General features: G+C 42.7%; 2 protein-coding genes across 5 annotated transcripts in view; both read left to right on the top strand.

The window, feature by feature from the left end:
• Window positions 1–10,897, top strand: part of ZMPSTE24 (zinc metallopeptidase STE24) — a 22,916-nt gene extending 12,019 nt beyond the window's left edge. For all 4 annotated transcript variants that reach the window (XM_017830524.1, XM_017830522.1, XM_017830521.1 and 1 more), the window contains 5 exons: window positions 2,411–2,552; window positions 4,820–4,980; window positions 6,371–6,475; window positions 8,660–8,803; window positions 9,107–10,897. In XM_017830524.1, the coding sequence (XP_017686013.1) occupies window positions 2,411–2,552; window positions 4,820–4,980; window positions 6,371–6,475; window positions 8,660–8,803; window positions 9,107–9,331 (777 nt within the window). In that variant the 3' untranslated portion in view covers window positions 9,332–10,897. The remainder of the gene's footprint in view (window positions 1–2,410; window positions 2,553–4,819; window positions 4,981–6,370; window positions 6,476–8,659; window positions 8,804–9,106) is intronic.
• A 1,933-nt stretch (window positions 10,898–12,830) lies between these two features.
• KDM1A (lysine demethylase 1A) overlaps window positions 12,831–24,604 on the top strand; it is a 39,810-nt gene continuing 28,036 nt past the window's right edge. Inside the window, exons 1-4 of the mRNA XM_017830516.1 lie at window positions 12,831–13,118; window positions 15,731–15,896; window positions 20,776–20,835; window positions 24,371–24,504. Of these exons, the coding sequence (XP_017686005.1) occupies window positions 12,831–13,118; window positions 15,731–15,896; window positions 20,776–20,835; window positions 24,371–24,504 (648 nt within the window). The remainder of the gene's footprint in view (window positions 13,119–15,730; window positions 15,897–20,775; window positions 20,836–24,370; window positions 24,505–24,604) is intronic.

The raw sequence follows: 24,604 nt of genomic DNA, 5'->3' as shown, positions 1-24,604 counted from the left end.
GGGGGGGGGCACAGCTCTGAGTCCTTCCCCTGTTCCGTGGGGTCCCTCCCACGGGTAACAGTCCTTGATGGACCTCTCCAACGTGGGTCCACCCCCCAGGCAGTAGTTCTCCCATATCTACTGTCCCGAAGGTCACTTCTCCATCCTTTCTAGGATGCAGTCCTTCATAGGGTGAGCTGTACCGATAGGGATCCCCCACAGGGCCATGAGTCCTACCCGGGAATAACCTGCTCCGACGTGGATTTTCCTCTCCGCAGACCACAAGTCTCTTGAAGGACTCTGCTCCATCCTGGGCCTTCCGCAGGGGGTAATGGCCTTCTTCCATGCATCCATCTGCTCCAGCATGGGCTTGGCTGCACCATGGCAGGCCGCCCTGGCCCGGCTTGACTCAGCCGGGGGAAAGGGAGGGTAGTGCCTGCCGCCCTGGCCAAGCCTGCGGGGCAACACCCTCCACCACCACCTCTGCAGCGGGGGAGGTAGCGGGGCCTCCCGGGAGCTTCAGTCAGCTCTCCCCTGGCTGGAAAAAATTCTTCTGCCCAGCAAACTTGTTTTAAATATGTTATCACAGAGGCATGATTATTGGCTCTCCCTTGGCCAGCAGCAGGAAGTCCCTCCTGTAGCCAGCTATCATTGGCTTCATTGGGGGGGAAACTTCTGGCAGCTTCTAACTGAAGCCCCCTATGTAGCCCCCCTGGCTACCAAAAAACCCAGCCACCTCAACCCACGACAGTTTACTAGAAAGAAGAGGTGTAGGTGAGTAGTACCAAGCACTAAATTTCAAGGTGAGAACCAGAACATACTCAGCTGACGCCATATTTCTTTCTCTCACATTCATATCACAAACTGGTATTTTATTTTTGAGCTCCCTGTGCCTTCCCATTGAGCTATCAGTGTAGATTTTGTCTTGAGGTATTACAGATACTTTAGAACCTGATAAAACAGGGGTTGGCCTATCTTAACAAAAGCTAGAAAAAATGTCTTGGCAGAGTTACAATCTTCCTGTACTAAAAGAATATATAGCAAGACCTAGTGGCGCACTCTTCTCCCAGGCCCTCGGCCCTGGCTGTCCATGCCACTGTCCCTTCAGTCCATGCCAGATTAAGTGCATGCCCAGACAATTGGTGCTCTTAGGCTTGCCACCTCACTGCAGCTTTATAGGGTTTCAGGCCTTAATGTGTTGGTTTGACATGCAAAACCACCCTAAGAGGTGTTAGGTTTACCCTTTAGAGTTTGGTTTAGGGAAAAATTCCAGTTCCATGACTCTTTAATCAGAGTTAGAGTTGCATCCTTCTACCAGTCTGCTGATATCAAGGCATTACACAAAGATCTGAGATAAAAAACCTTAAAATTAGTCCCTACATGCTAGATGGTCTGAGACTGGTCTGGACTAAAGAGCTGATTTCTGCTCTATGAAATACCCTCCTACACTTGCTGCAAAATATCTGCACAGGTTTAAGCCCTTAACAGTTACAGTAATAAAAACCCCTTATTTTCTAGTGGTGCTTCATATTGATATCCTCAGTTGCTCTGACTTTGCAGAAGTCTGTTTCCCTGGTTTTTGATTTCACTGCACTTTTTCAACAGTGCACACACTGTCAAAAGTCCAGGTAGTTGTTTTTGGTGAAATAAAACGTGAAGATAACTTCAAAGTTAATGTTGATGTCCATTTGCTTCTCATGTCCTGCTCCTTTTTTGCTAACTAGAATTTAAACTTTTAAAATAAATAAATAAAAATCACTTTGTGAAGGTCCAGAGTGTGAGGAAAGGGAGTTCAGCTTTCTTTCCCAACACAGTGTTATTCTAGTTCTGGCTTGCTCAGCTGAGCTGCAGCTGATGCCAGTTTGAAGCACTATGGTGATATTTTTTTGAGGGGGGTCAAGGTGGACCCAGAGGCATCAGGCAGTTCCTTAGCCCTCCTGACAGCTGGGAGGAGGGAAAGAAAATAGGGGACATGAAATTTCTTACCTCTCTTTAGACTGTGGCTTTGCAAGTTAGCAGGAGTTAGAAGTTAGACTGTCTCCTGGATCCTTCAGCTCCGCAGCTCAGTATGAAACACTTTAGAGCTTTCCAGGATTGGTGTGTGGAAGTGACAGCCTGTCACCAACGACCCCCCTGCTCCCAGCTGCCCAGCGGCCTTGTCTTCTGCACTGTTCACACCAGTTCTGCTGAGGTGTGTAGTTGGTTTGTGCACCTGCCCTCGCCCTGTCCTGCTGCTGAACTGCAAAACTGCAGACCTGCCACCAGACGAAGCAGTCCGTAGAGACCCTGGCCATAGATCTTACCTTATACAGGACTCTGCTTTATCAAGTGTTTTCTTTCTGAAATTATGCCCTCTTTTTGTACTTAGGCTCCACCTTTAACACTAAACACGTTTCCTTGCCCCATTCTTAATATCTCCATGTGTTTGCAGGTGCTTGTTACAATCTATGCAGACTATATTGCACCTTTGTTTGATAAATTCATTCCACTTCCGGAGGGAGAGCTCAAGCAACAAATTGAAACAATGGCAAAGAGCATTGACTTCCCATTGACTAAGGTGTATGTTGTTGAAGGTGAGATTTATTCTTTTTTTTAAAAAAAAAACTTTATAATTTTGAATTTGTGGGGTTTTTTAGTTTTGATTGTGGATGCTGTAGTAGGGCAGTTGCTTGCATTGTTCAGATACTGCAGTAGTTGTCAATGTCTGTAGCATTTTCCTGGTTTTTGCCCTGAGGTCAGAAAAGTGAAGCTGTATGTACAGCTGAACTCAGCCTCTGGTTGGAAGCATTGACCTGGCTCTCGTAGAATGGAAATACATGGCTCAGTCAGGAATGGAAGCAGGAAAGTAGTCAAGATTACAGTTTTAGAACTGTAAAACAAGGGAAGACCTTTTTTTCCTAGTCTCAGTTTAGCATTAATCGTCTCAAAAGTCCTTGGTGAAACAGTTGAAAAAGTCTTGAAAGTTAAAAATGCCTATTTCTTCCAAAATTGTTCACAGGTATGGTTTCTTATGGTGTGGCTGGATGGACTTACACCTCTGACTTGAGACTAATTTTTTTCACTTTCTAGTACTGAATTTCTTATCTTTTTTTCTTAGGTCATGGAATATGGAATGTGCCAGCTGCCATGTCACTTCCTCTCTGCTTCCATGTTCATGGAGCGTTTTACTATCTGACATTTCCAGTATTACTCATTTTGCTCCTGTCTGAACTTGATTTCAGGGGTTTTCCAAATTTTGTTTTGGTTTTGTGCTCCACCTGTGAGGCTCAGATGTGTTTTTTACTGACTTGGTGAAACCCGTATGAGATGGCATAAAGAGCTAAAATGGTAGAGTTTTGCAGTCAGGGAGGCTGGTGAAGGCTTTATCTAGCCAGGAAGCTGTGATTTTCTAAACTTTGGGCTGGTCAAATCCTGCCGATGCTCTGCCTCAGTGCTGCTGGGAACTACTGATACACTTGGGGCACAGGAAACTCTTCTCTTTTCAGGCAAAGTTGAAGCTTTTCAAGGTTGAGAGTCAGTGCAGAGGTTTTCTCAAATGTACTGCTGGTTCTGTCCCAGCTTTTAGCCATGGTGAAAGTCCTGTGAGCCAGTTGTTGGTACTGCAGCCCCTGTGCAGTGTGCTGCATTGGCTTCTCCGGGATGTCTGCTTTAGTGGCAGGGAGGCTGCCGAAACTCCAACCTCCTCCCTGGTTTTTTTGTGTAGCATCCTTAAGAGCAATGAGCCAGCACCATTCCTTTCTGACATGGGGGACTGGATTTGTGAACATCTTTTTGCCAGTGTTTTTCTGAACTCTGTCTTGGTTCTTCACACTCTGGAACTGACTTCTTGGTAGCATGCCCAACCAAGTCCTGTAATCTCAGGGTTCATTCTGTAAGAGGGAGATTACAAAGGTTCCTTCTCTACCAACACTTAGTGGAGAATGAAGTTTTTTATGATACGCAGGTGAAAGGAAACATTGCTACCCTCTGGCTGTTCTGATTTCTTCACTGAGAAGAGACTGGTTACTGAGGGTTCATACTCTGACCAGTCTCTTCCTCTGTCAATCTGTATTGGTTTAGTGCTGAAGGTCACCATGACCATCCCACAGGTTGGCTTCCAGTGGAATAGTGGATGTTTTGTTCTTTAAGGGATTTATGCAGCTCATACATTTATAGTGTATCTTATCTTTTGCTGCAAAAAAACCCACCTCTGCTCTCATAGAGACATCTTTCAGTCCTGATGTTGCAACAGCTTCTTTCCATAGTCAAAAAAAAGCTTTTTAATCAGCTGAAACCATAGACATTCCATGGAAAGAGATGAGTTTCTTGGCCTCAGATGTTTTGATGGTAGAAACAGTCCATGATTGACCTGATCTAGATAAAGGTAGCTGTAAAAAATGACCTATTTCAAACAAAAATAATATTACCTGTAGTTCATCTCTTCATCTTCTCCTTATCTGTTTCTAAAATCTTCATCTTTATCTGTTTCCAATCATCTTTGCTGGCACATTCTAAATTATTTAGCACAGGTTCTTTGCCAGGAGGCAACGTCAATGCAGAATGCTCTTTCCAGTCTAAATCTGAAATTGCAATAGAATTTGCTTTTCTTCTTGGACATTAGATCTTCATGACTGCTCTTACACTTTTAGTGCTTTTTGTGTTACATTTCTCTATTGGAGTCATCATTACTTAGATTTTAAAATATGCTTCTGTCTGCAAACTGATTTGCCTGAGTTTGTGTACTGTTCATTTGGGGACTTTGAGAATTCCTTTAGAGGAGTCTGGTCTGTGTCATGCTGCACAGGCTTTGGTGCAGGGGATTATTCAGATCATGATCTTTAATGTAAATTTTCCCCATCAGGTTCTAAGCGTTCTTCTCACAGCAATGCTTATTTCTATGGATTCTTCAAGAATAAGCGGATAGTGCTCTTTGACACCCTCTTGGAAGACTATTCTGCATTGAACAAAGAACCAGCAGAAGGAGAAGATGGTGAGAATGAAGAAACAAAGTCTAAAACCAAAGTGAGTTTGTCTTTGTTTTTCATCTTGTTATTTACATTAACTTCTTGGTGAGATTCCCTTGTGCTTTCTAATGTATTTTAAAGGTTCTGAGTGAGTTGCTAAAAACCAAACTCTAATGATTTCAACACCAAAATATTCCTGGTTTGCTAATTGGAATTTTTGGGGCTGTTGGAGCATCAAAGAGACTGTAAAATCCATGGAGGCTTTAGCAAAACGTGTAAAAACTAGACCTTCCATGTAATTGTTTGAATAAAGGACCTGTTTAGGGTTTTAGTTCATGTTCCCTCTCTTGGAACTGCCGCACTAAAGCTTCCTTTTGCAGGAAATGCTTTTAATTCTCAGTGTGTCGTTTGTGTGCTTTTTACTGCACGCAGAATTTTTGGTGCATGAGGAACGCACGTGAGCACACACAGACAGATTCTACATGTGCATCCTCTCCCACCCTGATCAAGAACAGAATGGTGGCCTGGCATTGGCCTCTCCATCAGGAGCCTGCTCTAACAGCTGGTGTGACCTCAGGAGAGTATGGGGATGGTTAAAGCTGATGGAATACTTTCTGAAGAACCTGAAGGAGTAATTCTGAGAAAAACAAATGACTTGTGCAGCTAAGGTTAGGCCAATGTCTAGATTATTGCTCAGACCAGCTTCTGTTTCTTGACACCATGTTGGTGGTGGAATTCTCCTTGTCCAGGATTTGGTTTGACAAAAACTGCAGAAATGGGTGATGAGAGGAGGGGATTTTGAGCTCACCTGGTCTAGTTATAATGACTCATTTTTTCCATTTCAACAGGTTCTTCAGCCCTTGTGCTTGTTTTTGACTTGCTGATGTACCTGCAAAGGTGCAGATGTCCTTCCTAATGATAGCTTTAAGGCATTTCATAGGGTTTTTTGACTAGGGCAGGGATGTTGTCATTCCTTTTTAAAGGAACACTGGTGCCTTGGGAGGAAGGCCACATGTTGAGTGTTGAAGGAAGTAGGGAGAGGGCTTTGCTCTCAGTTCTCTCTGAAAGTCTGCAGCTCTGAATGCCTGCCTCCATCGTACTGCTTTTCTTGAGTAAAGAAACAGGATGAAATCAGGGGATGGTAGGAGAGAGTTTGGAAGGCAAATCTTCCAGTGTTCTTCCAGGTTTTCATCAACATATCTGCATACATTGAAATAAGAGACCACCATCTCATGGTAGAAATCTTCCTGAACTTAAAAGGTTATATTTTTGTAAGTATCTTCATGAAAAAGGCTCAATAAGAAATTATATATGTGTACCTGCTATTAGAAGGGAATGGCCTGATCTAGGGACACTTAAGTGATCAAGTTAAAAACAAACAAGTAAGAAATTTATTCAGTGGTGTTCAGTCATAGCTGATATTACTTCTGCTTTTGTTATTCCCTCAGAATAAGAAACAAGGATGTAAAAATGAAGAAGTTCTAGCTGTACTTGGTCATGAATTGGGTCACTGGAAACTAGGTCACACTGTCAAAAATATTATTATCAGCCAGGTAAGTTATTTAAACTGGGGTGTTTTCTGGAGTATTTTGTAGTTATTGCTGTTTCCAAATGCCTGCTTGCTTCCAGATTTGTAAGTGTACATTCAGGTGTACACTGATATGCTCTGTGACAGAAAGTTGGTCTGGTTTTTTTTTTCCTTGCTCTACGGTGAATATGCACTCACCTTTCTGTCCCCTCCTTGCTTCATCTGGTTGGTAGGAAGCTTCTCAGAAAGCATGTCTGCTGCCATTTTAATTCATCTGTGCAGCCTTCTGAAGTTGTGTTGTGGTTTAGGAATGGTACTCCCCAGTCCAGTGCCCCCACAGACACTTTCCAAAGCACACACAGCTCTCTTGTCACTCCTTTGTTTTTCCTCTCCTCCTTCCCACTGCTTCGGGATTGCAGAGGAGATTTGGAAGCACAAAAGGCAAAGATCACAAGTTGAGATAAGAACAATTTATTGAAACAGCAATGAGATAAGAAAAGGAACAGTAACCAACAATACTAATGACAGAGGATACAAGAAAAGAAAGAATTCACACAGAAGAAAAACCCAAAACAATAGTAGACAATACTGGGCCCCTCCTCCAGGTTCTCTTGACTAGAAGAAACCCCGTCTCCTCAGAAGAGTCTCCCTTCCCCCCATCTCCAGTGGCAATGATGTGAGGTGGTATAGAATAACCTCCACCTACCGTAAAAATTAACCCTTTCCTGGATGATACCAGGACAAGTTGGGACACATTTTTTTTGCTCTGTAATGCTTGTCTGTTTGAATCTCAGGGCCTTCTCTGAAGTTCTTTTTCCATCCCTGTGGTAAGGATAGGCTTAGATGTGTATTGACTCCCAGCCTGAGATTTTTAGGTGTTTGTCTCTACCTCTGAGAAAGCTTCACATGTGTCTGAGAGCTTCTGTCAGCCTTGTTCCTTGTAAAGCTGAGAAGGAATGTGATTGAGGATTAGGAAATCTGACACAAGAGGGCATTCTTATTTATATTGTATTCTCATACCTTGTGCATTAATTATTGATAAATAACTTTATTGTGCCATTCTTGGTGCTTGCCAAAATGGGGGTGAACAATGAAGTAATTTCCATAGAGATATGTAATTGCTTTGGTGTAGATCTGTGTTGTTCCAGGTATCACTCAGCCTTCTTTTCTCCAAGTTCTCAGCCTTTTCTGTTTTGTTTCTCATAGCTGCCCTCCAAGCACCTTCTGTAAATTCCATCATATCTTTCTTGAGATGCGTGCACCATTCCAGGAGTGCTATTCTGTTCTTTTTCTAAGGTTATTCACAAGCTTTTCAGGCTATAAACATCACAATTAAACTCCCGTTTAAGCAAATCTCTCTGTTTTCACATTGGCATTTTCTTACCTGTGCAGCTGAACACTTCAGTGAGGCTCTTCTTGCTTTCTTTAAGGTGATTACCTTCCAACTTCTGACATCAGCACTGATCCCTGCTACCAACTGTTACAGTAATTTTGCCACATTCCTAACTCATGTAATTTGTCTTTGGATCCACTTTCTAGATACTACTATTTTGCTGTAATAGGTGGACTTTATCCTCACTTTCAGAAATTTTTCACAAATTCTTCTGCGATGTCTTACACTTTTTCTGTATTGTTTGCTGTCTGTCACAGCCATCCCTCTTTTCTGTTCCCTGTGTTTCAATAACAAAAAGTATTCTTTTCACATTGCTGTAAAAAGACCAAACAGACACTTGGATAGATTGAAAAGGTACCGACTGCCCTCTCTGGAAAACTTGGTAAGGCATGGTCCTGCCGCTTGGCTCTGAAAAGCCAGGCAAACCGTACACAGTGCTGCACGGCTTAGATGGAAGCGGAGATTGTTTCCGGGAAAGGAAGTGCAACACAGCACAGACACATTTTGTTTACCTTTAAACTTTTAGAACCTATGGTTAATTCCAAGGAGATGGGTTCTATCTTCTACTCCCTCCTCACTTGTCTTCTTATCTTTTCATCTTCCTTCATTACTTAGCTTACTTTTTTGCTCTCTGACTGAAAAATAATGATTCTTTATTGCATGCATTTTCAGAAAGTAGGTAAAGACCAGCTGTTTGTTCCTCTTTGTATATTAGTTCAAAAGTCATTTACAGTGGCATTCCTATGCAAATCTGTAATGTGATATTATGTAGTGTTTAGACTCATCTTAATCAAGAATGTTGTTTCCTTTCTCTAGATGAATTCCTTCCTCTGCTTCTTCTTGTTTGCTGTGCTAATTGGTCGAAAAGAACTCTTTACTGCATTTGGTTTCTATGACACCCAGCCTACCCTGATAGGCTTGATGATTATTTTCCAGTTCATTTTTTCACCTTACAATGAGGTAAATTGTTTTCAAGACATAGACGCTGAAGTATCATCTTATTTAAATAATGATTTTGTTTTGACTGGGAAAGTTTGAAGCTTCTAGCGGCCGTATTGGGTGTCTCATTTTAATAATCAGGGCTAGTGCTGCATGTTGAGTAAGACTCTTGGTTTAAGGTGTGGCGTGGATAAACCTTAGTGAGATCATTCTAAAGCCACAGCAGTGTGTGGGATGTGGAAAGGTAGATACAGTAGTATTTACTGTAAGGAATTTGCAGATAGCTGAATTTTAAAATAATTTTTAATACATTTCTCTCCACAGGTTCTCTCATTTTGTTTGACTGTATTAAGCCGACGGTTTGAGTTTCAAGCAGATGCATTTGCCAAGGAACTTGGGAAGGCTAAAGACCTATATTCTGCTTTGATCAAGCTAAACAAAGATAATTTAGGTTTCCCTGTTTCTGACTGGATCTTTTCAATGTGGCATTACTCCCACCCACCCCTTTTAGAAAGACTTCAGGCCTTGAAAGATGCAAAGCAAGAGTAACAGGAATCATTGCTGGTTCAGAGACACTGCTTCCATCTCAGAAGCAAAGTTCAGAGCTGCTTTTTAATTTTTTTTTAAAAATTGATAATGCCAATTAAGTGCACTGTTAACAGCACCACAGATCTGAGAATCCTGAAACAGGTGTTAAATTATAAATTACTTCTTTTTAACAAAAACAAAACTGTGGAACTTAATTTAGAAAAAGTACTGGGTGATGACCTTTCCCCTCCTCCCCAATGACTTTTATTCAAAGTATAGACTTTTAAAGGGAGGAAAACAAGTGTAGACTTCGAAGCACCTTCAGTTTGTGTATGCCTTGAAAATTGCTTTTGATCCTCCTTCCATTCTCTGCGTTCTGTGAACCTTCCCGGTCTTACTCTCTTCACAGTGAAGAGGCTTTGGGTGACTTGATTTCCTGTATAATGATACCTGTACTCACCAGTCAGTGTGTTGTGTTTTAAAAAGCTGAATGCAACAGCAGCCTTTCTCCTGGATTCATGTTTGTCATAATGAAAAATGCTACATAATAAAACCTTTCTCTGAAGTGTGGGAAGAAGGATGAATTACAGCTGAGGAAATGTACCGTGGCTTCCTTGAAAATGAGCACTAGTTGGTATTTAGTAGCATTATAGTGGAATTAGGCTGCTCCTCTTCCCCACTGTGCTGCTGGGGGTGTGGAAGGATGTTACAGGAATGGCATACACATTAGAGAAAGATACTAATTCTCTCTTGTTCTCTCTTTTGCTTGCAAGTGGGATGGTTAACAGCTTTCCCACACCTCAGGTCCTCCATTTCGGTTCTTCTTTGCCTAGATTTTTTGTGTATATGGAAGTGTCCAGTTGCTCAGCAAGTGTATCAGAGCCAAGCTTTCATTCTGAGAGGGTTTGTCATCCACTCCATGGAGGGTTTTCCATTAATATGAATCCAGTTCAAATAGCAGTGCTGGAATATTTGTTCTTCATCGTTGTTCTTATATATAAAAATTGTTCTTATATATATAAAAAAGCCCAGGAAACAGTTTGCCCACATCAATTAGTGAAGAATGAAGTGAGTAATTGTGGAAATGGCTTCGGCATTGATTATTTCAGACTTTCCTGATGAAAGATGCAATTAAATTTACTTTTGTTGAAATAAAGATAAAAGTTAAATATAAGTTTGCATGTGCATACAAATGTTTTGGACCAGCCTGAATGCACATACTTCATATAAAAATTAGGTTTTCTATCTGCAGTAAATTAAAAAGTTTTGCTCAGCTCTGTACAGAGGTCATCAAAGCAAATTGCCGTTGTTTCACATGTCAGAGTATTCTTAGATCCTTTATTGATAGCTTTGTTTCCTTTTCTGATCATAAGGAAAAATGCCTTTATAAGATGATGGGCATGATGATGTCTCAGATGCAACAAGATGTTGCTGCAAGTCCTTTGTATGCCTTATTCTAATTGTGTTTATACCCCAGCAAATACAGAGCTAAACTATAAATATGGATTTAGGATTTGGTTTTACAAATATGGAGAGCCTATATTTGTCATGTTAACTGCATTTAATAAATGGCCCTCAAAAATAAAAGGATTAACTTGAATCTGTCAATTCAGAAGAATAAATGTGTCAAGTTTTGAATGAGATGTTGGCTGGTCTAAAGCTATGGAAAACATGTTAAATGTGCTCTGAGAAAACCATTTGTCTCATCCATTAGGTAAAAATTATACACAAAAATTAATTTTGTGGCTATTTCAGAAATTTGGCTAAACACAAATAAAAGGGAGACTAAAATGGGTAAGTGAAGGAAATGTCAGTACCTATGGAAGCATGAAATACTTGGCTTACAGGCAAAGATAGCATTCTTGCAGCAATTGCCTGTTACTTCCTTTTCTTCCCTGTCACTATTTGGAGTTGATCTCTGCAGTTCTTTTAGCTGGATTTCATATCTACCTCCTGAACAAGAGTTTGGGTTGGTTCCATTCTGCTCCAGTCACTTCTCAGCACTGGAACTGTCAGTGTGTGCTGCTGACCTTTTGCCTGCTCACATTACTGCTGAGCAGACATCTGGAACACATCATCTACACCTTGCAGACATTCTACAGCCTCTAGTTGCTTCCTGGCTTCCTGAGAATGGTTGAAATCACACCTGAATCTTCCTGTGCAGCTTTTGCCTTCCTGGGTACATCAATCCTCCTATAGTGTCTACACAGCCATGTGATCAGCCAATACAAACCAGCTTCATGACAAGGTACGTCTGCTTGGACCAGCCACTATTCCTTCCAAGGAATGACCAGTTTTAAGGAGAGAGGCAAGAAAATTACCTGTTATCTTTAGCAAACCAAAAGCAGAACATCTCTGGCAGTACTCTCCTCAAAGGCATCTGTGGGGCTGCTGGGCATTGATCAGCAGTGTCCTGCCCAAAGGTTGGAGATCCAGTTTCCCATTCCCACCTCACCAGCCTTTTCTACTTGTTTAAGTAGAAACTTGAGAGAGGACATGGTGAGGAAAATACTCAGACCTCAGAAGGTGACAGGAAGACTAAAATTTGAATGCTTCGTGGATGTGAAGCTTGGTAGGTCTTGGCAATGTGTGCTGGCAGCCCAGAAACCCCCCGTGTTCTGGGCTGATCCCCAGCAGCCCAGGCAGCAGAGCAAGGGAGGGAATTCTGCCCCTCTGCTCTGCTCAGGTGAGACCTCACCTGCAGTGCTGCCTCCAGCTCTTGGGTCGCCAGTATAAGACACGGACCTGCTAGAACGAGTCTGGAGGAGAGCACAGAGATGTTCCAAGGGCTGGAGCACCTCTGCTCTGGAGCCAGGCTGGGAGAGCTGGGAGTGTTCAACCTGGAGAAAAGGCAGCTCTGGAGAGACCTTAGAGCCCCTTCCAGTCCCTAAAGGGGCTCCAGGAGAGCTGAAGAGGGACTTGGGATGAGGGCCTGGAGTGACAGGACAAGGGGAAATGGCTTTAAGCTGAAGGAAGGTAGATTTAGATCAGATATTAAGAAGAAATTCTTTAGTGGGGCTCAACTGGCACAGGTTTCCCAGTGAAGCTGTGGCTGCCCCATCGCTTGAAATGTTCAAGGCCAGACTGGATGGGGCTTGGAGGAACCTGGTCTAGTGGAAGGTGTTCCTGCCCATGCTTTAAGATGAGCTTGCCTGCCGACCCAAACCAGTCTATAATTCTATGATGAAACAGGCACAAACGTCTCCCTTTCAACTGTCTTGACGTGTTTCAAGGGCCTCCATGTGTTCACACAGGACTGCTGTGGCCGCAGGGCTCCTTGCTGCTCTCAGCCGCCAGGAGGTCCTGCTGCTGTGTGCAGGCAGGGGAGCGGTGGGGGAGCTGCGTGTGCGGGGCGGGGTGTGCGGGAGCTTTGAGGGCCCGCTGGGGCCGAGGGGGGTGTGACGCTGCGCGGGCCGCAGGCGGCGCTGTGCGCGCGAGGCCCGGATGTGACGTGCTGGGCGGGCGTTGCCGGGCGGTCCTTTGTGCGGCCCGTGGCGCGGCCCTTTGTGCGGTCGGGACGATGCTTGCGGCGGGCGGCAAGAAGGGCGCGGAGGCGGCGGCGGGCGGCGAGGCCGGGCCGGAGGCGCCGGTGCCCCCGCCCGCCGCCGCGGGGGCTCTGGGCTCCTCTTCCGATAGCGGCGGGGCTGCGGAGCGCACGCCCCGCAAGAAGGAGCCTCCGCGGGCCTCGCCCCCGGGCGGTGTGTCCGAGCCGTCGGCCGCCGGGGCCGCCCCTGCGCCCGGCGGCGAGACCACCGGCATCGCCGAGACCCCCGAGGGCCGCAGGACCAGCCGCCGCAAGCGGGCTAAAGTAGGTCTGGGGTGCTCCGGCTACGGGCCCTGCTGGCACAGAGCCGCGACCGGAGGCGGGGCTCGGCCCTGCTCGGGGTAGCGCTGCCCCCGGGACCGAGTCCGGCGCGGGGCTGAGCACGGGCCCGGGCGCTGCCGGCGGGGGCGGGCCTGTGCCCGAGAGGGTTCGGGGGCGTGAGTTCGAAGGATAAACACACGGGCGCGCAAGAAGGCAGTGCGGGTCAAGATCCCGTGATGTCTCAGCTCTTCGTGGACTATGGCGTGACACGGTGCATGTCACAAAGGAGAGCATTCTGCAGCAGCCCAGGAACTTTTGGGGGTTCCTGATCGGATACAGAGCAGTAAAAATACTCCACAAGTCCCTGACAGTGCATCGGAATGCTCATGAGCTTCATTTCATCAGTGCATTCTTGTCGCTGGAGTATAGAGATGCAGATTCTCCTGAGGCTCATGTTGATGGGACTGTGCTGATTTTGCAAGGTTGTGAAGGTGATGGCCACGCTCAGTCCGTTGTTCCTCACCTTCCCTCTATTGGCTTTGGTGAGCTGAGTCAATGCTATGTTAAGGGTGAGACTTAGCACTGAAATCTAAAGGCCATAAAGAGTCTCCAGTAATTTGGGTCTGTAACATGTAATTTTCATCTGTTATTCTGAACATATGAGAACATTATCTTCTTTTTGTGAAACTTTTTCTTCGAAACCTTGTCTCAGAAGATATTGAAGATCTTGGCTGTGCTGGGGTGTTTGGCTGGGAAGCTGAAATTACTTTTCGGAACTGTTTTGTCCTGTGGCTGTGGCATTGAATGTCTAGCTTTTCAGAGCCATTATGTGATGTGATAGCTGGTCATTTGCATACAGGAGCTGCTGGGTAGGTCAGTCTGGTGCATCTTTTAAACTGAAAGAAGGTAGATGTAGATTGGACATAAGGAAGATATTTTTTACTATGGGGGTGGTGTTGGGCAGAGAAGCTGTGGCTGCCCTATCCCTGGAAGTGTTCAAGGCCAGGTTGGACGGGGCTTGAAGCAACCTGCTCTAGTGAAAGGTGTCCTTGCACATGGCAGGGGGGTTGGAATGAGATGTTTTGAAGGTCCCTTCCATCCCAAACCATTCTGTGATTCTGTGATCTTCAGAAGCAGCATTCCTGCTTTATAGTGGTCTGTTAACAAGTAGGAATTAGTGCTCTGTGTGGGTTGTGTGTTGATGATGTTTCTCTGCACTGACAGTACTTATCTGCAAAGGGTTGTTCATCTCTTATGACACCCTCTGTCCCCGTGAGCACTTCAGCCCAGCACGAGATTGCCTTACTGTGAATGTTTGTGGGTTGAATTTAGTTGGGGGGGTACCCAGGTTAAAAATAAACCTAGGGAAAAGCTTAGGTTTTTTATTGGACTCGATTGTTCTTGGAAAGCTCTGTGAACTCAGGGGGAATGGGAGACTTCTGAGGGCACACGTGGCTTCAAATACGGTGGTAATGTACGGTCGTGCTGGAGGGTCACTGTAACTTGCTTCAGAGTGGGAGTTCACAGAATGTCCTGGTGGTGCAACATTCGCTCAACAGTGGGAAAAACTAAATATGCTGGAGATTGTGGAATGCAAATATTTAAAAGAGAGCAGATCATGGTGTGTGTTAGTGTTTTACTGAATCCAGGATTTCCTATACAGAGGCTTCCCAGTGAAACACAGTTGTGTTTTGAATTGGTGCCTGTTACTGCCGTTTCTGAATGATTGAACTTGAGCTATGAAAGATTTTTTGTTCTTTTAATGAGAAATGCAGAGTTGCTTTTGTTATTTCATGGTGAAAGCTGACCTGTCAGATGTTGGAGGGTCACTAGCTGCTTTCTTTTTATTTTTCCCATGGCTGCATGTCGAGAAGTGCTTTTTTCCTTTCCAGTAGATAGGGCTATTCAAGCATTGTACAAAGCTTTCTTACTTTGGAATTCGTTTTATTAAACAGTAAGAGATGCATCCCTTCCAGGCTATTCTTGAGGTTTCCGTGTTCCTTTAGGTTGGAGCAGCGTCTTTTTGGCTGGTAATATTATTTATTTTTACTGGAAAACAGTACAAAACATACATGGCAACAAAGATGGGTGGGAGCAGGGCTTAAGCCACTAGTGTGACTGTCCTGGAAAGGAGGCAGCTGTGAGCCCTGTACCAGGTCAAGATTCCCAGGAGACTGTACGGGACACAGATGGGATTTCCTCAGGAAATCTTATGTATGGTTCTGATCACCCATGTTTGGCAGATAAAGTCAAGTTGGAACATAGGGACACAGAGGCAACTTGTTATCCGCAGGTTTGACAGGGACATGAAGGAAGGAAAGAAAACTAGATGGGGTTAAATGATGATACAACAAATACACGTAAACTGGGCTTCATATGAGTAGAAAGCTCCCACTATTGGGTGCTGGAGACACTTTTTTTAGGTGGAGGTGAAAACATGGGGAACTTGTTAAGCTTTGTTGCATTTTATAACATGGTATCTGTAATAAGACTGCATAAGGTAACACAAGCCTTCTCTTTGAGCTGTAAGCAATTTTGTTATTTGCAATGTTCATTTTTGTAGCCCAGCTTACAGACATCTTCAGTGCGTTTATTCTCTGTTGTGCTTTTTACAGGTGGAGTATAGAGAAATGGATGAGAGTCTTGCAAACCTGTCAGAAGATGAGTATTACTCTGAAGAAGAGAGAAATGCTAAGGCTGAGAAAGAGAAAAAAGTACCCCCACCACCTCCACCAGCTCCTGCAGAAGAAGAGAATGAAAGTGAGCCGGAGGAGCCATCTGGTGAGTAAAGAAAGACCTCTTTTGACACTACTTACCTAGTTTATTAACAGAAATGTAGCAGGGCCAGGTGTGGCATCATGAATTCCATGTGTGGGTTGGATCTGGTTTCAAATTATTCTACAGTGTTTTATTTACTTGCCCCATTCTCCTGAGGGGAAAAACTCAGAAGAGCAGCCTGGAAAAGTTGAGAATATGCATGAATCTAATTCCAAATGAAGCCAGACTTCTCATGCCAGATTCTCATGATCCTTACTGACTTGTCTTTGGAAACTTATTGACCAGAGTAGCCTCTTTGGCTCTCTGCTGCCACACCTGCTCATGTAGCAACATTCACTTACTCCTCTAAGAGAGAAAAAGTTGAGTTTATTGGGGGGAGATTCTGTGCAGAAGAACGAATTTAATATACTGTGATTCCTGTAGCTTTAAACTGTGGCTCTGATCTTAAGTTCTGGTTGAATACTGTTCGCTTAAACTTCAGTGTTTTCCTCATTATCTTTGACAGAGCTTCACTTTACAATGAAAAGTTTCTTAGACAGGAGGCAGCTTTCAAAATTTGTGGTAGTAGCAGTACCCTATCCTTTACCTCTGTTGTGTTTACAGTTCCCATCATTAGTGAGGTCTAGTGGTGGGGCATCACTCAGGTGTCTACAAGATGGTGCTTTTACAAAGTTCAGAGTCCAAGATTTTATGAGATAAAATGTGTACTAGTTGTTTTGGATAAGAGCTGAAGTCTAGTAGTAGTTGAATCTTTGCTGATTCATCACCTATGTGAATTACTGCTAGTCTTCAGTTGCACTCCCTTAATTTTCTTTTTATCTGGCAGGTTTGAGAATGTAGGCAAGAGGACTGATGTCAGCTTGGGGATACCTACCTTTAGTTGCAGAAAAATTATTAAAAGCCACAGTTGTGTTTTATCTCTTAGGATTTTCCCTTGTAACCTTTCCTTGTTGCAGCTGTTGGCTCCTGCCTTGATACAAGAATACTATAGCTGATATGCTTGACTAAAATATTTGCAATTATAAAAAACCTCCTCCCTCAGTTGTAGCTGATGTATCAAAAATGGAATTTTAATAGATGTAATTAAGCAAGTATCTTAAGTTTACTATTTAGTTTTGCTTAGACCTTGTGTTTAATCATTGAGACCTAATATTAATACATTTTTTATTTCTCTCAGATTCCATTTTATACTTCTAAGAATGATTATTGAAATGAGTTTGAGGCATAATCGGTGAAGTACAGTGAATCAGGTTTTATCCCATGAAGGAAGAAATGTGGAAGATAAGCAGTGATGAATCATGCCATTCTATACACACAACAGCCTGTTAAGCAGTTATTCTGCAAGCACTATATTTAGCCATCTAAATACAATCAATTTTCAAACAGGCTCTATGCAGCTGCCTAGAAATGAGTTGACTTCAGGTCATCATATAATTTCTCTATTCCTAGAAATTCTGTGATACACATGAAGCAGTAAAGTAGGAAAAGGACAAATTTTCAGTTGTCATTCCATAGCTAGTCTTGCTGTAGTTTTAAAGGCTTCTGAGACTATATACATTTGTGGATCTCTGTCTTTGTCTTTATTAATGCAGGTGTCAAGAGCATCAGGTGTTATGCTGGCTGTTAAAGTGCATTGAAACTTGTAATTCAGGCACCTGTTAGAAGGAGGAGGCATGGAGTCTGCTATATATAAAAGCAGTGTTTATAATTGAGGTTTTCTCCTTCTCTGTCGCTTTGAAGCAAAAATTGACATATGCAATAAGAAATACTAAATTGGACAGTAATACTAGAGTAGGATTGCATATTGAAAATTTAGCAAAATTTTAATTAGCCTGTGTATTACTGTTAATTTATTCTCATTCCAGACCTTAAAAATTTCCTTTCTGTGTTTAAAGCCTATAAAAACACAGGAAATGCAGTAGAGATGTTACAGGTTATGCCCTTTAGAGTTGAAAAGCCTGACTGTGCAACTTAAAAATGTCTTGGTGCCAGTGTCTGGCATTTCATTAGCCTGTTCCCAAGACAGTTTACAGTGAAGTAGGTTACTGTCACAGTTCAGGTGAGAGTGAAATGCTGGTCTTATTTGGGGTAGGTCCTGTTGATGTATTCAGCTGTCAGGAATTCCAGGTGTTTTGGCTATATACGTTATTACAGTCTGGATTTGCAAGATTTACTGCTTGCTATTGCAGAGCAGTTTTAAAAGGTGTGACAGTATTTCATAGTTAAGATAATTTCCTTAGATTATCTCTTCTCTTTTTACTCGAGGAATGTTTTCTAATAGCAAAACGCTTCCAAAATTCCCTTTCAGTGCTGAAAGACATTTGTGTTCTTGTTTGCCAGTATCCCTTCTGAAATTAAGGAGGTTGCTTCTTTTGTTTTTCTCCTCTAAGGATCTTTTTTGTTTTCCTCACCAAATTGGATTTTTATTTTTATAACTATTGAAGATTTTCTTTACCAGCTCATGGCCTTTTAGTGTGCTCAGTATTCTTACTTTGTGGTAATCCTAGCTGCTGTTTTCCAAGGAACTGAGTATGATCGAGATTAACATCAAGTGAATAGTCAAGCATAGTGGTGCTCTGTCTCTGTCTGTCATCTGACTTTGTCTGTTTTTCTAAATAAATTCAGTACTCTGTGATATTCGTGTGCAGCTATTTTTTATTTTGAGACAGGGGATGATTATATGAAGTGGACTCCTCTCTGGATCTACTTCCTGATTGCTCTTCAGCTCATGGTCTGTTATTCTGTTGCCTTGAGACTTTCAGCAGATTCTGCTCTTGCACATGTTCTGCTGAGCTACAATAGTGTGATGTTATCGTAGATCAGCAGTTTGCTTGCTGCTTTGTTCCTTTGCAACTAGAACCTGACTTTCTTCCAGGGAAGGAGAGCCAATCTTCACTAGCAGGCCTTGTTTCCACACTTCTGTGCTCAGACTGGGTAGGATTTAGAATTGTGTCCAAGCAAGCAGTAATACTCATGAGAAGAGGAAAATACAGATTTCTTTCTGTAAGTAAGCCGAGAGCAATCTTTTCCCCTCTACTCCTTGTCAGTGCTAATTCATGGATAATGAATTCTGCAAACTGATGTCAGCATCTTTTCACTTTCTTAATTTATGGAAGGCATAAGTGAAACTTTGATTGTAAATTAATGGCCTGTGATTGAGTGTAAATATTAATGTTTGAGCAATGTTAGTCTCTGCTAGAATGGAAGCAGGTCTTGAAATGTTCCCGGCAAAATAAAATACTTGCAGTGTAGGTCAAGTAAGGAATTTTATCTTGCTGTTGCAGGTACGTTAGTTCATAGAATCCTGACTTTGGGTCTTGTAAGGCCTTTCAAAATACAATTATTTATCACAGTCTCTCATGTGAGTTTTTGAACTTTTCCTGCTGGCCGACTGATTATCTACAGGTACTGACTATTGCTCCTCTGCTGTAGCTGAGTGAAAATGTCTGTCTTGTTTCAATTCTTATTTTGTTTTATAGATGTGTAATGTTACGACATTCTAGATGTTAATCCAGGTTATCACAGTATGCAAACATTTGGTTCACTTTTTGCGTCTTACTGTAGGGGTTAAATTTGTAGTTCAGATGAAATTCTTCTAAGTGTATCCCCTAAGAGCCTCAAATTACATTCTGGCAAAATTGTCCACCTGGTCCCAGACTCTTTAAAAAAGCGCATTCAGCCACAGGTTAGACCTTGCTCTTATCTGTTTGGAAATGACACCTTTAACAGTTGTGCTCTAGGAAGTGGCTGTTGCACTCCAGTGACTGTTGCAGCAGTGTGTTTCAGCGGGGGTTGGTTTGGCATTGCTGACTGTTGAAGCATGTGGTTTGAAAGAGCCTTGGTACAGCAGCAGCCAGCTGAACAGCGCTCAGCCATCTCTGGAGTGTGCCATGGCTTCCTGCTCTCTGCAGGTGACAAGACTCCAGGCAAACATCTGACTGTGGAGGAATACTGCTCATGAGCTCAACCCGGAGCTAGTGTCTCCTGAGAAGTGAGCAGTGTGTGAAGTGACCTGTAGTGGCTTTGTTCCTGCAGGCACTGCAGCTGCACTTATCTCTGTTCTCAGCATGCTCTGTTCCTGCTTGTGTTGCAGTCCTGTAAAGGCTGCTGCTCAGGACTTTCGTGCAGGCTAAGGTAATTCTGAGACTTCTTCAGATCTTTCAGATGAGTGCTTAGCCTTTCCCCATGTTTCTGTCACTGGGTATGTTGAAAGACTGATGTCTTTCAGTGCTGGGTGTTGATCACATCACTGATCGATGGTCTGATGTGTACTTGGCTTCAAAGGCAGTCTTAGTGGGTTAGAACATTGATGGTGTATCAAGGGCACTGAAGCCAAAATAAGTGGTCTGAGCCTTTAAAGAAATGTTCTGGCATCAAGCTTCAAGGAAGGGTTTATGACAAAAAGATTAAGAATAGACTCTCCTGAATGTAAGAGGCTTTTCAGAATGGCTCAGACTATCCCCCTTGCATATGAGGAGACTCGGGAGCACCAAAGCCAAGCTTATCAAATTCTTAGGGTTTGAGATCCATAGAATCTGATGGTATCCATCCATCTTGACAGTAAGAAATGTGATCTGAGTATTTAAATCCTAGCCATTAATGAAGTTGATTATAAATATTTAGCCACCAGGAATGCTACATATTGTATACTTCTTTATTTCCCATAAAATCTGATGTAAAGCTTTCCAGTAACACGGATAACACTTTAGAAGATCACAGTTTGGTGCCCTGAATCTAGGTTCCAGAAGATGGAATTCTCAGAAAATGGGTTTAGTTAGTTGGTGAAATTTAATACCTACAACGCCAACTTGCCAGGCCTTTATGTCCAGTATGGTTTAACTTATGGAGTAAGGTCCCTGAGTTCTCCTCTTTCCTTCCACAGGGCAAGCAGGAGGACTTCAAGACGACAGTTCTGGAGGGTATGGAGACGGCCAAGCATCAGGTGAGGGTGGCGTTTGATGCTTGCCACTGAGTAGCAAGAGCCGCCAAGTTAGGGATTGATGCTTGCAAGTGCGCATGGGTGTGGTTGTCCCGAATTTAGCAAGAGATGTAGGAGTTATGTACCCACCTGTTCAAAAAGTGTGGAGTATTTTCAAATTTCAGTTGAGGACTATAACAACTGTGGAAAAGGGCGCTAGCTAACCTGTGTTGAAATGCCTCAGGCCGATCTCTCATCCCTCCACTCCTCTCCATGTTCAGAGGAGTCCAAACGTGCAAAAAGCTGTTTCTTACCTAGCCAGTTTGTACCACCTAGACTGACAGAGAGAACCCTGGGCTTTAGAATAGTAGACCTTTTTTCTAATTTGCTGAAGAAACAGCATGGAGTACCTTTTTGCTCCTTTATTTTTGTCTTGAAAGGGTTTGTGTTTGAGCTGTGTGCCAGTGGTTAGACCAGGAGATTATCTACTGGGCAGATTCATAGTCTGCGGCTCACTGGACTTGTTTGTGAATTGCATTTGCCATTTGGCCTCAGTACTGCTGCTGGCAGTACACACTTACTGCTTCAGTCACGGGATTGGTGTCTTTACTCTTAAGTACTTGGAGTGCTACTGAAAATCTTCTCTGCTTTTGCTCTCACTTCAGGATTAGGGTTTTAAGCAAAGGAGTCAAAGGCTCTAGAACCTGTTCTGTACCTCCAAGTTGCTCTTTTTGAAGAAAACAGAACTTCGGGATACTCATCTAAAAGTGCATCCTTTGCTGTTCTAAGTAAGGGAACCGAGTACTGTTATGAATCTTACCACTTAAACAGAACTACTGGCTCATGGGCTTAAGGATGCACTGCCTATTTCATTTTTAGGCAGGCATTGGCTAATTGGAAATTCTGCATATTTTGCATGTACGCTTGAGAGTATGCTTTAACAATTGTCCAATTCATTGGCCAGAAAACTTTCCTTCAGAGTGTTTTCCATCTGCAGATGTTTCAGTGAGTCTTTAAATGAGTAGCATCCCTCGGGATTTCTTCTGTGAGGAAGAAGATAATCAAAACTTCAGCGCATGAGTTCCTGATGCTGAATGTCAGGAAGTGGCAAGTGTGTGTGCGAATGTGTGTGAAGAGGAGCTAGGCAGAACCATTCCTTCAGTTGTTAGAGTTGCCTGCCCCAAGAAGAGAAGCATGTGTAGTTCTGAACTGGTACTTCCTGTAATGTGTCACTTTCATGGAATACAAGCAATAAAGGTGTGGAACGGGTGGTATTTAAGTAGCCTGAAATCCAAATCCATTTAGCTTTCAGCTGTGTAGTTGCAGAAGCAAGTTCAAGGACATCTAGTTCTTATAAGATCTTCCAGTGCTTGGCCGAATAAAAACGATATATTTGCTATTAATAGCTATACTTATCAAATGCTGTTGCGGGTTAGGTTTTTTGGGTTTTTTTCTTAAATCCCAGTGCTCATCTGGACCTATTCTGACATTTTTGTTTTAAAGTTCATGTATTCCCATGAAAGACATGTGGCCTTAAACAAAAACAAACAAAACAACCTAACCCACTTTGGAGTTCTTTACAAAAATATTGGCAGCACCATATTCTCTGGCTGCTCAGTTTGAAGAAATAAATCCCAAAGCTTTTCAAGAAAATACCGAGTTCCCCGGTTATTCATGATTGCATGGCTTTTTAGCACGTACCCAGAGAAGGATACTTCTTTTAGCACAAGTCTATAAGATGGAGTGAAATTCAGCATTTCAGGTCTTTAACTGGCCATTCTCTGAAACTGTGCTGCTGAGCTTTTTGCTAGCACTTGAGGATCTAGAACCTTAGTTAAGATTTGTTAACATTAATGAAGTATCAGAGAATTGGTAACTTTGGTTTGATTTCCATGCTCAGTTTTACAGAATTTATAGTTGAGCATGTGCATTCTTATGCAGATGTTGACACGGTTGGGCCAGTGTTAGATGGAAGGACAGCAAAAGGGCTGGGGGGTGGTGTTACTGGAGAAAGTGAAGTTCTAGCAGAGCTGTAGGTTTCTATTCCATAGGTGAATACCAGCGCAAGAAGCACTGTGGGTGTGGCAATTTCTCCTATGGTTACTTTTATTTTACTTGTAGTGCTCTGTAGCTTCTGTTACTAATTTCCTCTTGTAAAATTCCTGGATTACAGGAATTTTTCTTTACACATCATGACATTTAGTCATCACACAGTTAGATCTTTTGATCTTTGCTTGTGGATGAATTTTTTTAGTTTCACAACCATTTCCTTCCTTAGTTTTTTTTCATTACCTTTGAAATGTAAAAATGCTTGGAGTGTGTGGTGGCACCAGAATTGGAGAAAGATAATTCCTCTTCCTGATACAGTGACATGTACTGCTGCAGGGGAACTTCAAACTCTCAGAGAGTTGTATTGGTTAGTGCAATACACTGCAAGCTTGTATTTTCTTTGATATTTATAATAATCTTTTGAACAATTCCAGTTTCAGCAAATGATCTTAATCTTACTGCATTACTTGTGGGATTTTTTTCCCTTGGGATGTATTGGCTTCTATCTTTCCAGACTGAATGCACTCTCCTCTGTCTCACTCCTGATCGTAAGTCACTTCCTAGGACACGGGAGATTGATATTGTTCTTGCTATATTTCACATCTCAGTACTTCATTTTGCTCACTGTGCCTGCGGGGTGTGCTTTCTGCACTCTGCTTATGCTGTAGCACTTGATGCACCTGTGTCTTAGTTTGTTACTTTATAGTACAACATCACAGAGACTGAGGAAAGCAGGGTACAGAATTATAGTTACTTCACTGCCAGTGTGTGAATTGACAGAAGTGCAGGTGCCTGTATGAATGAAGGCTTTCCCTGGAGAAAACCTCTCCTGTGTGGGTTCAGCGTCACTCTTTTACATGTGGAGCATTTAAAAGGAAACGTAAGAAATCTGTAGTTGTAGTGTACACAGCACTTAGGAAGGCACAGGAAATGTGTGTGATTGTATTTCATTGCACTGCATGATGTGAATATGCAAAAGGAGAGGTTAAGGTGGGTTCGTCTAGCTGGAGGAGGTCAATGCAAATTAAACCTTGAGAAGCAGGTGAGAGGGGACAGTAGACATTGTGCTTGTTTCTTAAAGATATTTTGACTTTGAATAGGTTCCAAAATGTTGTCCCAATTCTGGTAGAAACTGGAAACCACACAAATTAAGGACAACATCTAAAGTAGTTACATTTTATTGATATTATATTATATATGTGTTATGTATAACATATTGATATATGCCCCTGCCCCACTTATTTTTCAGGCTTTGGTTTTGGGGGTTTGTTTGTTTGTTTGTTTTTTGATTCCCCTCCGTAGTATAGCTTTTTCATTAACTCTAGATGATACCTGTAATTCAAAGTACTGTTGACTTGGAAACCTGTATGTCTTGCACAAGTAAATAAAAGCACTAATTGAAAGCATGATGTGAAACTGGCCACCATATCACCTCATGGCTGGATGCACTGGCTAGGAAGGGTGGTGTTCCTTTTAGGGTGCCTGTAGACAACTTGTCTTTTTATTGTAGGTGTGGAGGGTGCAGCTTTCCAGAGTAGACTTCCACATGACCGTATGACATCTCAAGAAGCCGCCTGCTTCCCTGATATAATCAGTGGGCCACAGCAGACTCAGAAGGTGTTTCTGTACATCAGGAACCGCACCGTAAGTTTGTTGTAAAAGTATTGATGAAAAAAGGGTAGGACATTGCAAAGAGTTTTGGCAGTTACCATGTCTAACAGTTGGTAGATTGTTTTTTGTTCTG

The sequence above is a fragment of the Lepidothrix coronata genome, unplaced genomic scaffold (assembly GCF_001604755.1).
Source record: "Lepidothrix coronata isolate B3197 unplaced genomic scaffold, Lepidothrix_coronata-1.0 Scaffold180, whole genome shotgun sequence".
Lineage (NCBI taxonomy): Eukaryota > Metazoa > Chordata > Aves > Passeriformes > Pipridae > Lepidothrix > Lepidothrix coronata.
Note: the sequence above shows the minus strand (reverse complement) of the source record. Positions and strands in the feature narration are given on the sequence as shown.